Source organism: Mastigoproctus giganteus, chromosome 5, assembly GCF_048544385.1.
Source record: "Mastigoproctus giganteus isolate SK-2022 chromosome 5, ASM4854438v1, whole genome shotgun sequence".
Classification (NCBI taxonomy): Eukaryota; Metazoa; Arthropoda; class Arachnida; order Uropygi; family Thelyphonidae; genus Mastigoproctus; species Mastigoproctus giganteus.
In genome coordinates this window covers 63,044,969-63,058,618 of record NC_143579.1, presented here as the reverse complement: position 1 = coordinate 63,058,618, position 13,650 = coordinate 63,044,969, and the positions used below count along the sequence as shown (strand labels likewise).

Genomic DNA, 13,650 nt, shown 5'->3' with positions numbered 1-13,650 from the left:
GGTGATTATAAACACTGTCCACCCGTGAGGACATTATTATATCACATGTAAATACATGGAGTGCTTAGGAGAAATCTTGCTTTGCTTTACTAAAACTGCAGAAACATTGCTGAACTAGTAAAAAAATCAATAGCCCAAAATCAATAGTAAAAGTACTTAGTAGATTCCTTGCATTATCGTCAATATTTGAACTCGCACCTTTCCAAATAGGCGGCATGTTTTGTTGCCTGAAAAAACCTTGAATAACTTTCGGAGAAAAATTCTACGCCTTCTTCTCTAAGATCGGTTACTTGTAGTTCTTACAAGGAATATGTACTTAGTCAAAGCTTAATAAAAAGACTGCACTCACCTCAATAGTCTGTTATAGTTATATGAATTATGAAACAGTGGTGTGGGAAATCTTTGATTGAAACTAAAATCGGAAGTTAAGAATCGTGATTAAGAAAACGTAATTTAAAAAACTTAGCCCAGAGGAGGGAGGTGCACCACATCATCCTCTAGTTGTCAATTGCAATACTGTATAAATAAAATATCTTAAAATTTAAAAAAAGGAATAAGGCCAATAGTCGTGAACGACGGACTTTCGATAGATTCATCTTCAGTTGGCGTTAAAATGAAGAGCAGAAGGTTGCTGTAGATCTTAAGTACCCGAAATGTTTTGCTGGACACGTGGTAATTAAATTCGCGTGGAAACCGGAGGTTTTGTGTTTAAGACGTCAAGATCGGTGTTGAGACGGTACCATTCTATTATGAGGGTTTCGTATAGAAGGAGTTTATAGTTTGAATTTAATTTGATAATTTAAAGAATTTTTTTTTAATTTTAGAGTATCAATAATCAGATTAACACAGTAAATATTACAAGATACGTTTTTGAATCATCAGTAACGAAAAGCAGTTCGTTATCAGATGAAATATCGAACTACAGTTAGTAACTTGACTTGTTAGTGTGGAAACAATTTCGCTGTAATAATTTCAACCCCAATCACAGATTGGTCTAGAAATGTAGCCTTTATTTATTACAACTTCTCATTGCAACTATTGCAGATTATCTTATTGGACGTTGGAATTGTGGTTTCCCGACAAAAATTACAGTAATAAACTTTTACCTTAATTACATACTTGCTTTAATTAGTATGCCATGTAAATTTTTATAAAATATATTATCATAGAATAGTTTCTTCAAACAAATGTAAAGTCGTCTTTTATTCTGATGACCAACTTGCTCTGAAGTTCCAGCTAATGATAAATTGATCATCTGTTAATATAATTCTCTTCTTTTCTGTTTTATTTATAGACTACAACATCTCAAACTGTTTGGAGTGGGCGAAAAGAGTTCAGAAAATGAAATATTGTCAGTAAAAAAAGACGTGACACGTGATGTTAAGAATGAAGGAATGCTCAAGAGCATTTTGCCATCACCACTATGGGACAGTAGCCAAAATAGTTTAGGGAACTTTTTATAGAGTATCTATCTGTCAGATTGGTTATTTTTACCTCTTTAACTGTCTCATTAAAAGTACAATGTAGTTCGTATAGTTATACTCAGTTGAACCCTAGGATCGTCGAACAAAATTAATTGTGAATTCACATATAAACATCAGAAAGCATCAATTATTTCCAGTGAAAACTATCTAGATGTTACCATTGGAAAGACAGTATTTATTTCATGTAGGAATTGCTGCTTAAATAAAATATTGCCATTTTAAAACTTTAAGTTTAAAATTTGTTTGATATGCATAATTAATTCTTCAACACTTTTTAGGGAGCACCAGGTCCACCAGGAGAACCTGGTGATGTAGGGAAACCAGGACAAAAGGTAAGAAAATTTCTGCCTCTGTAAAGTTCAGAAAAAGTTGTTATAATAATTAATGAAAAAAATTAAAGGTAATAGCTAATTAAATATTAAATTTGAATCGTAAAATGTCTAATGGACTTGACTTATCACAAGCATCCTTGCAGTATAGTCTGAAAACTTTGTGTTACTTAGTCGGAACGGATGGACACTGCTTTTAGTAACGTCTCCTTCCTTCCGTCATAATAACTAAATTTTGTTCATTCTTACTTTGAATCCTGACATAAATAAGTCATACGTCGTAAAGTAAAGCTCTCATTAGTCGGCTATCAAAGTATCACAGTATTTTTTTTTTTTTTTTTTTATAAAGTGACTGATGAGAGCTTTACTCTGTGACGTATACTTCTTTATGTGCATAAATTCAAATTGAGGAAAGACAGTTGTAGAATAGATGTGCGGAAATTTGCCTTTAGCCGGCTGATAGCTGAGTGCTGAAACAAACTTCCATCTGTCGTTGATAGCTTAAATAAATTCAAGAAAGAAGTGGACAAAATTTTGGAGCGAATGGATGGTTGAAATGGGAAAGGTTTTTCTTTGCTGATACTGTATATGCTTGCATCATATGCCTCTACAAATGCTAATGAAAAACTATACTCTGGATAGTTTCTCATTAATCCTTACAGAATATACCGTTTTGTGCAGGCAGCTCTTAAAAACAAAGATGCTTGGTGGTGAGATACGTTCATAGTATTGTACTTGACATTTTTTTTTATCCTTGCAGAATTAAGACTGTGCGTAACCAGGCAGTATCCAAAAAGCCATCCTATCTGATATTCTTAATATATTTATTTCCTAACTCATAACTCATTTAATGAAACATTCTTAATAAAAAAAAATCATCTATATTTATTAAATATATATCTATATCTATATATATATATATATCTATCTATCTATATCTATATATATCTATATATATTAAAACATCCATAATAACGTGACACCTCATTAATCCTATAACAGATTTCTGATTCTGTATCTCCCATTAGTCCCTGTGTTGTATTATTATTTTTTTTTAAATTTATACCTGCTAGCACATACTGCTTCTCCTAGCGAACTTCAGTTCGCTAGGAGAAGCAGTATGTGCTAACAGGTATACATTCTCATAGATTCTTATAGTTCAACTGTAACTTAAATTTAAGTACCTAATGTAGATACACTTCTTAGTGCGGATCTTCGACACATAAAATGAGATTGCTCTCATCCTATGTGTCGTCGGTGTCTATAAATGGATCCGATTCTCAGAATCGGAACTATGGCTATTTTAAATTAAAAAAAAAATAGCAATGGTTTCTCAATGGTAAATAAACGATAAAATATTTTTAAAAATACGAATAAACAGACATATACAAGTGTCAATAAGCATTTTGCTAGGTTTATATCTGATTTTTTTCTTATTTATTAATTTGTTATGTATTTGGTATTTTTTACCATCGAAAATGCCATAGCCATGTTTTTTAAATTCAAAAATCAAAGTTCCGTAAACATTCAGAATCGGACACATGTTTATAAGCTTTTTCATCGTTTTCAAGACTTGAATTGATCCTGAAAATGCTGAGAAGCAAGTTATGAACTTTTGGGCCGTGTTTTCTTATATATATATATATATATATATATATATATATATAGAGAGAGAGAGAGAGAGAGAGAGAGCGTGCACAAGCCCTTTGTATTGCCCTCATCTGATTCAGTTACCTTGCTAACTTCTGTCAGTGTTATCATCGGGCCGACCTATAAATACTCTCAAGTGGAATATACTATAAAGCAACTTTACTAATCTCTGATGTATTATTTATATATCTTAATCCTTTACTGCCTTGACTAAGATATATTATTTGTATATATTAGCCGAATAAGTGTTTATGAATTAAATGCTTCATAAATACTTAAACATATATATAAATACAGTAAATCAGTATTAATGATTAGTGTTTATATATTCAATAATGTGGGCATGTGTATTATAGGGAGGTACCTGGAACGTTTGTTCATCTCCGACTCGTGTCTCTGTGAAGAACAGAATCAACTGTAAATGGATCAGAAATATGTTGGCGTAGGTTTGTGTGCATTTCGTGTGTGTTCTGTTGTTATGTTCTGGCCGCTTGGCTACCCAGAAGCATCAGTCACCTGGACAGATGATTCTGGGTACTCGTCCACACCACGGGAAGGTCCTCATGGACAATACCTGGCACATTTAACGCTCTAAATCAAGCTATACTGGACATGACACCTGATAAACCCACAGGACACTTGACCATTGTCAGTGACTGCATTAATTGGACAACCACTCCTGGACGGGAATACTGCCCCATGTGTCACCACACTGGATATTGAAGTGCCATGCAGCTTCATTGCTCCTACGCCATCTTGGCACTCTTGCCTGGTTTTCTTTTATTCCCTTCCCCAACAAGGGAGGGGGGGAGACGGAAAACGTCTCCCCCTCCCCTGCTCTCCTGGTGGGGCCCGGGCCAGCCCACTGACCGTTGGGGTCGCCTTCTCTATCGTCCCCATATTTTTACCTTTCATCCCACCAGTCTTTAGCCTCTCCCCCTGCTCTACCTACAGCTAGCGTATGTCCCACACAAAGTTCAAACTTAATCACGTCTAAATTAAATCGCGATTATAAACATTTGGCCTTTCCAATTCTAGCGCTCACCCCTACGGTAGTTTTTATAGGCCCTAGCCACTGAAATCTCAGGAAAGTAGGTGGCAGGACCTGCCAGAGTAAAAATTTAAAACTCTTGTAGAGCTGATCAACCTCCCCGAGGTTAAGTGTTGACAAAGTTGGGCCCCATCAGGGGCCTAGTGGCTAATAGGCCGAAAGAACAACGGTACACAACATTGCACACCACAAAATCCACATACTTTTAAATCTCTGGCCTTTACAGCGTACTGTATCACATGACAATGAAAACTACGCGGAGATGGGGGAAACCCCTGGTGCCATTTGACCATAAACACACTTTACTTAACTCTTTACCACGGGAAGGAAGGTGAGCCAGTGCCAGTAAAGCACGTACTGTCCCAAAAGAGACTCTGGCCCACTTAGTGTTGCCAAAAGGTGGGCCAAGATCCTCTTGGGCCCATTCCAGAGGAAAAGAAAGGAGAGAGGGGAAAAAAAAAAAAAAAAAACAGCGGAAAAGAAAGAAGAGATAGAGAGAGGGGGGAATCAACCCGTGGTGCTGGTTATGAAAGAAAAGAGCATATAATAAAATAAAAATAATAAATAAAAACCGGTAGTGTTTTGATTAGAAGAACAAAAAAAAAAGCAAAAAACATTGGTGCTAGTTGGGATAAGAAAAAAAATAATAATAAAGAATAAAATTAAAAAATAAATAAATAATAAAAAAAGACAGTAGTGCTGGTCAACAAAAAAAAGTGGTGCTGTTTAATAATAATAATAATAAATAAATAAGAAAAGAAAAGTAGTCTTCAATAAGTACTCTTGTATCCAGGATAATTCAGAAGTCGAACTGGTGACCTTTAGGATCAGTGCAATGACAATTCTTGTGTACACGAACCATAGAAGAAAATATAGCTAATTTTGGTGCAAATATGCTTAATTCATAAGTAGCCCAGCACTACACAGAAATTACTGAGTGTCCTCTGAAAGTACATGTTTTGTCAATCCAAGATAGCAGAGAAGCAAACTATTGTCCCACTCACACAGGTGTATTTGGTGGACTGTTTTGGTTCGCTACTTCGGCGTTGATTCTCTTTCTGAGAGCAAAGACCTCGGAGGCAAAGTTCTGAAGAACTGAAAGATGGTTCTTTCTGCAGAAACGATTCCTCCCGCCCTGGAGAGAGAGATCTCGAACGTCAGTTCGGAGTTTCACCCGAAGATCGTCGTAGATTGCACAGTTAAAGAGTAGGTGACTGCAATCTTCTATATTCCATCAGTGGTAGAGATCTGTGTGATACAAGCCAAACTGATAGCGTTTTCGATTGAGAGAGCCATGTCCAGTTACCAGAAAGGAAGTTTCCATAGTTAAGGAGCACCAGATTTTAACTGATTTAGAGAGTAAGAAGGTCACATCAGGCAGGAATTTTCTTGTGGCACCTCCAAGTGGTGTTGGTGTCCCATTTGGTCTACCAGATACAGATTATCTTTTTAAAGCATCTGGATTTCTCTTTTTTAGGATCTTCATTTAAATTTAGCTGGATACGAAGTAATTCTGAAGGTATTTGTTTTTTGTGTCGAAAGCAGAGTCAACAATAGATGAAAAATAGATCCAAAGGATCTATTTATCAATAATCCCCACAATAACTTGCACTGCAGCAGTGGAAACTGTTCTACAGACTCTGAGAATAGAGAGGACCATGCTCCGCTGAATGGAATTCAGTTTTAACCTCATTTTGGAATTAGTGACTCTGTGAAACCAAGCTCCTGCCGGATAGGTGACTATGGGCAGGAAAACAGCATTATAGTAGAGAAAGCGTAACTCCCGAGAGAGAGAGAGAGAGACTCCCCCCTCTGGAAATTCTAATAATTGATCCTGTGAATTTTTTGATTTTAGTATTCATGTGAATCAGATGAGGATAGAAGGAAAGTTTATGGTCAATAATGACTCCATTGAGTTTTTCCTGAGTGATTGGAGGAAGTTGCTTCCCAAATATTTTGACTGTGGGAGGCCACCAGAGGTCCAACTTGAATTTAAAAAGCATCATTTTTGTTTTCACTGGATTAATTTTAAGTTTGTTTGCCAATGACCAAGTGGAAATGTCAGTTAAAGTCCGGTTTGCATTTACCTGAGACCACAATTGTCAGGTCATCGGCGAAAGCAAAAATTTTACAATTCTGGAGAGCGGCCCAACCAGTCTTGAAGTACAATGTTCCAGATAAGGGGCCCTAGGACTGAACTCTGGGGGCACCCTCGAAAGACCTTCCTAGAGATTTGAGGAAATTTTGATTTGACAATTATTGAGCTGTCAGAGAAGTAGCTTTGAAATAATGTGTACATCGGAAAGGAGCATCTGGCAGACCCGAGACGTTCAACCGCGCTGCCCCACCAGACAGTGTCGAAGGCTCCTTCGATATATATTCAATAAGCACTAATCATTAATATTGATTTCTGAAATATTTTATAAATTTTGCGACTTTCTGTGCCAGTTATTGGATTTTGACTCGATAACCGCCCTTAATATAATTTGCTTAATAATTTTTTTGAGTTAAAAGATTTTTTTTAAAATTTACTTCTGAGTATATTGAATGAGTATTAATGAGGCTTAAGAATAAAAGTATGCTTACCTAAAATATTTACAGTATGGTAAATTTCATTTGGTGTTCATCATTAAATAATATTATATGCTGGAAAAATGCACGCACTTGTATTTGTGAAATGGCTTTTTACCATAGGGGTTTTCTACAAAAACAAATGTTATTTCAGTAATCTTACTAGACGCTGAAAAAAATATACGTACGTGTAGTTCTGAAAATTCTTTATCATGGCAGAAAACTTCAAGTTATAACAAAAAGGATGGCTTCACCTCTAACACCTACCTGCTTTTTCAAGGAAAAGTCATTTAGTAGACACGGTATAAATCTGGCTTGACTGTTATACCAGACACGTACTTTACTTCAAAGAAACTCAGTGTGAATGAGTTACTTGTACCGAATACAAAATTTGTGCATAAATTATTATGTACATTATGTTACGAGATACGGGGAGTATTTCCTTCCTGTGATAGCTAGTTTAAAGGTCATTGCAATTTACGTCGTTGGTCGCTTTTCAGAGTGCAGGAAATAAGATATTACTCATTTATGGTAATGAAGAAATCCTTTTCTACAAGATTTGAGTTTTACTATCTGCTTGTATTTTATAAAAAAAAATGTTCAGTAATCTTATTAGATATAAAAATGCATATACTTGTAGTTCTGATTATCATTAAGGTATTAATAAGAGACTTATACGCAATTTTTCTTCTGTCAGAGACTCACAATACTTTCATAAAAGGCAATAGCATATCTAGGAAGTGATAAATTATAGACACAAATGAATTCAACTGTTAGTTAATGTGGAATAGTTTAGGTTTGGCGGATAATATCATCATTTATTGCTGTAATAACCAACATACATTACAGACCAGTGTCTTGAAAACAAATGTTTAGCTTGAATACAGTAATTTAAAATATAGGCATCTTTGAGTTAGGCGAGTAATGTGTTCCTGGAAATTGCCGCTTAAGACGAAAAATATATATATATATATTAAAACATATTTAAATATTCTTCCTGTTTTAATAAAATATGACAATTTAAATATGTTTAAAAATTCTTGGTGATATCCTTGTTGATCATTTCCCAAAAATGGCTGCCAGTAAGATAACTGGCAGCCATCTGAAAACTGTTTTCGGATGACAATCCAATGATCAACCGAGTCGAAAGCTTGATCACTATAAAGGTGAACACTTGTTACTACGATCGTCAACACCAAAACATCTCAAGCTTAGTAACTAGTCCTAAATGAAGCTACTAGTCCTAAATACATGAATTTATTTATGTCAGCTAGTCTTTTAACACATTCATTGTTCTTGAAGTTGGTGATTCATTTTACTTCTTAATTTATTTGGAATTTATTAATTCAATCTGTTTTATTCATTTCAGTTTATTGGCAGATATGCAAGCTTTGAACAAATCGCTAAATTCTAATTATTTTATTTCCTTCATTGTAGGGCGAGAAAGGGACAAGAGGAGATTCTGGAACCGCAGGTGTAACCGGTTCCAAGGTGAGTTAATAGAAATTTAATGGCACTTTATGTACATATCGAAAATAACATCTATTTTGGCTTCATTCTTACTCAGTAAATCATTCATTTGGAGTGAATTCCTAGTCCACAAATTGCTCTCTAAAACATATATTGAGAAGTGTATTAGTATTAGTGATGGCCACATGGTGCAAGGAAGCCTATGGTTTATGCTGCACCAGCCAAAAAAAAAAAAAATAATAATAAATAAATAAATAATAATAAAATAATAAGAATAAAAACAAATTAATAAATCATCGATAGGACACCATGGGCCCCCCTTGCAACCAGTCTACAATGCTCGGAGAACTTCATATCTGACCGTATCATAATACCCAAGTCCCTTTCCTCCACTATCGGCTTTAGTTCAACTCCGCCAAGTGTATAAGTTATTTTTCGGTTACTGTACCCCAGGTGCAATACCTTACACTTTTCTGGATTAAAGCATAGCTTCCATTTTTCTGGCCATCTCTGAAGTCTATCTAGGTCATTCTGAAGAAGCTTTGGCGGAAATCATTAACTACTCGACCAATCTTGACATCATCTGCAAATTTAGACATCACGCCCTCTATCCCTTCATCGACGTCATTTATGAAAATAAAAAACAACAGTGGTCCTAATACTGATCCTTGGGGAACCCCACTTCTTACATCAACCCAATCTGAGGAATAACCATTTATCACAACCCTGAAGCCATCTAGCTAAGGATTTTCCTTGTGATTACAACCTGTTCCAGCTTATAAAGTAACCAAAACAAAATGTTGGGACTGAGTCAAATGCCTTGCTGAAATCCAAATAAACAACGTCGAAATTATTCCCTGTCCAGCTTTTGAGTGACCTTGTCAAAATTGCTAACCGGATTAGTTAAACATGATTTTCCCTTTACAAAACCATGCTGAGTATCCTTCAGAATTCCATTTCTATCTAAATGATCCTGAATTCCACCCTTGATCATAGTCTCCATGATTTTCCCTACTACTGGAGTTAGACTAACCGGCCGGTAATTTCCCACATCACTCTTAGAACCACCTTTATGTATTAGAGATACATTGGCACGTTTCCAATCCAACGGAATCACTCCCAAGTCCAATGACGCTCTCATAATTAGCCTCAATTGTTCAATGCACTCACTTGCCGCCTCCCTTAAGGTTGCAGGGTATGTTCCATCAACCCCAGCAGCCTTACTGGCCTGTAAGCGCGAAAGTTTTTTTTCATTAAATAAACGTGTGAAATTTCAACATAATTAATTACATTTTTTTCAACTTCACTCCTAGAATTTCCCATTGACGTGAAGGGTTTTTCTTCTATAAATATCGATGCAAAGTAACTGTTGAGTTCATCTGCAACTTCAGCTGGGATATCTAATACTATCCCATTTCATAAGGGTCCGGTCTGGTTTGTCCTTTTCTTCTTTGCATTTATATATCTGAAGAATTCCTTATTCCACCCCCCCCTCTTTGCTAGCGATTTCTCATAATCTGCCTTTGCCAGCTTAACCTTTCCAGTGGCATTATTACAGATCAATTTGTAACTGTTATAGGCTTCAGTACTTTTTATTGCTCTGTAACTTTTCCATGCCGTCTTTTTCTGCTCAAGTAATAATGCCTTCAGGGATCTTCTCTGGGCTGATACTCTTCAGTGTTTGTATTGAATGAGATTTTATTTTGTTGAATATGTAAATAATATGAAAGTTTTGTTCGTATGCTTCTTTTGAATAACAGATTTTAATCTTTAAAGATAATTTATTAAATTTTTGCTCTTGGGCGGTAGCCAAAATTTTTATATAAACAGCAATAAAGGTGTGTATAATAACTATCATCAGAATCGTAAGAAAATTGTTTTAGAGTTTAATTACTTATCATTATACTCTTCTTCAGTTGTAGTTTACACAACCATTTTGATAGCACTGTACATAGTAACTTGGATTTATTAGGCGTTTTCGTCACAATCTCAAATCTGTCCAATTAATAAAAAAATATATTTTTTTATTATTTGATCGGGTTTTTTTTGTTTTTTTTTACTTTACACTTTAGGGTTCTACAGTCTCGAACCACGAATTCAGATTTAAGTCATAAAATCGAGGGTTTAGTTTCAAAGAACGTTAACTACAAAATTGCATTTTTGTTTTGAGACAACTTTAGTTTTACTTTATACAAATAACAATGCATATAATGTCATAGAACTGTATCTCTCTAGTACTTTACAAGTTAGCTTAGGCTGTAAGTACCTTTCCGGTAAACCAAGAAAATGTCAAATGATCTTTTCTTGGTTAATTATAGCAACGTTTACTATAAAATGAGTTTGTAGTTGACGTTGTTTGACACTAAACCCTCGAAATGGGCTATGCACATTTCGTTTCATAGTTTTGAATAAGTACTTATTTTACATATTTTAACGTAATTAACCTGAAAAATATATCTATAGAAGGTATGAGAAAACTTACGTTAGTGGCCGAAGGTAACACCAGAGAGTATTTGAGTGGCAAATACAGACGATTTCATTAATCATTCCAACAAAGCATTGCAACGAAAATCTCCAAAAAGATGGATAAACAAATATGCTTCTTTTCTGGTTTAATTTCATTATTCCACCTCACATCGAATGAAACACTACATCCAAATTCCCACGCTAGACCGAAACCTGAAACCCAACCCCAGAATTCTACCTGTCACCAATTCGCTAACTTCCGCTCTTTAAATTGCATCTCATTTAATGATTGTTAACTAATAGAAGAAAAATAATTAGTTTTTTTTTTATAATGACGTATATGTTACGTTTGTTTCAGTCTGGTTTAGTGAATTTGCTTCAAAAATATATAGATCCTTTTGTGGATTTCGTTTAGTTTAAAAAAATAAATAAAATTTTTAAAAATGATTTTTAAAATGTATTAGTATTTTTTTATTTTTAATTGCTGATTCTATGAACACATTCTATGGAGTTCATAGAATGTAACCGAATTTATGTAATATTTAAAAGATTTTGTATATGTTACACGTTTATCTCTGTTTCACACAGGAATTTTATATAAAAATAATAAACGTTCAAAAAATAGGCTATCGACAAAAAATAACCACGCTTAAAATCAAGAAGTATAGTCAAAGTTATATAAGTTTTAAAAACAGAAGAAAGGATATAAGGACACTTTCATTATGTGATCTGTTTTTCCAGAGTTGGTCGCGCTAGTAATATCTATCGAATCGATCATTGTTCATTAATTAATTTATCCGCTAATTTATCTCCCTGTTTATTTAATTATTAGCCTTTAATGCAGTGATCTTGAACTAGTGTTCTTTAAACATCTTTCACCGAAATTTTTTAAAACGTTTTTTAAACTTACAAAGTAGTGCCTTACAGGCATTAGTTTATTGCTTATGAATATTTCAAATGGGCACCTTTTTCTCGATCATTCGTACTACTAATATTAATTAAGTTAATTCTGAAGTGTTAATAAATTATCAGTTTCCAAAATTCACCTATGAAATTCATGCGTTTGTTTGTTTATTTTTTTAAATTGATGTATAAATTTAAAAAAACGCGCTGGTTTTAGATCTTAGTTTCTCCTCTTTCCTTCCCTTATGCTTGATTTCCTAAACACTAAGAAAGATTAGCAGACTAATGGATAACGTAAACATACAACAGGACTCTCATACCGCTTCGTGGCACTGCATAAGCTTACAGTAATGGAATTTTAGAATATTTTTTCTTATTGTCTCATTATTTGTCATTAGTTGTAGCCATGTGGTGACTAATGAGGAACGAATTCAATTTTTTTGAATAATTTCTACAGAAGCAACATTAATTAAGCTACTTCTCATAATAATAATTAAAAAGAAAATGAAAAGGAGTGGATACAGAAATAATATTTTTAGTACTTCCAGAAAGGAAGATTTCATTACGCATTTTGAATGATGTTGGTACAAAAACGGCTTAGCCAATTTGGGAGAACATCCCAGAAGACTGTTGTTGCAAAAAAGGTAATTATTTTGAAAATTATGGCGTCACTACTGTTAGTAATGTCTGTACAGCTGTTTCCCTAGTAAAGTAACACCTACTTTGGATGTGTGCATGCACAGTTTCTGTGCCTGATATCCTGCCAGATATTCTTTGGAAATACATATTATTTCGTGTGCTTAGCCGTAGTTTCGTAGTTCAATTAATAGTTCACAAATGGCGTCTGTTTTGAGCCTCATGCTTAGAGCCACAGCTCTCTCATACCTTGTGTGGAAAAGGCGTGAATCTGATAGCACAATACCCACCATCGGGACAGATGTGGAGTATTTTGCTGGCCAATAAGAGAACTATTTTTGGAATTTTTCGCTTCTTGGAAGAGTCAGTCGGTTTCGGGCAAGAGTTGCAGTGTGTTTGCCCTCCTGGAAACTCGTGTTTATTTTCCAAGATGATGAAAACCGGCAACAAATTGAAAATACATACAAGTTACAGACACGATATATAGTATATTGATGGCTCATGAACGTAATTGCCTCTGCATGAATTCTAAAAATTCTATAATAAAAAAGAAAAGAAAACTGTTTAGGGAAAGGAATTTTAAAACAATTAAAAAGGCAGTAACATTTTCCCTTAAAAAATTCGAGAGAGGTAGAGATACAAATAAATTTCTCTATGACTGAGATTTTAAAATGAGGACTGGTTTAAAAAAATGAAATTAAATGTGCAAATGAAAACGTGATCAGTGAACGAAATTTCTGGCAGTGAAATTATCATTGATCAAAATAAGCCACCATAATCTAGCAAATACAAAAGGTTTAAAAAATACTGAATTATGCGAAATGAATATAGAAAATTTCAAGCAGTTCGTTTCCTTTCATAGGAAAATCATCTGGAAGCAGTTATCACAGATAGAAAAACTCATGTGTAGGGAAATGCTTGAAGTCGCTGTCTTTCCATGCAATGTGGGAAAGGTCAAGAAAGATGGAAGAAATTTTTATCGACTTATTTTTAGGCGAACTGTCTATGCGTTTGTAGGAGGAAACCATGCATTTTCTGGCGAGGACTGCACAGTTTACTCCCCCCCCCTTTGCCCGGAATTCTAGGTTTT

The 13,650-nt window shown here is 34.6% G+C and overlaps 1 protein-coding gene across 1 annotated transcript in view; it reads left to right on the top strand.

Annotated features, from left to right (window-relative positions):
* The window catches only part of LOC150085454 (uncharacterized), an 860,907-nt gene that overhangs the window by 755,311 nt on the left and 91,946 nt on the right, over positions 1-13,650 (top strand). The window contains exons 22-23 of the mRNA XM_090374571.1: positions 1,763-1,816; positions 8,523-8,576. Of these exons, the coding sequence (XP_090230697.1) occupies positions 1,763-1,816; positions 8,523-8,576 (108 nt within the window). The remainder of the gene's footprint in view (positions 1-1,762; positions 1,817-8,522; positions 8,577-13,650) is intronic.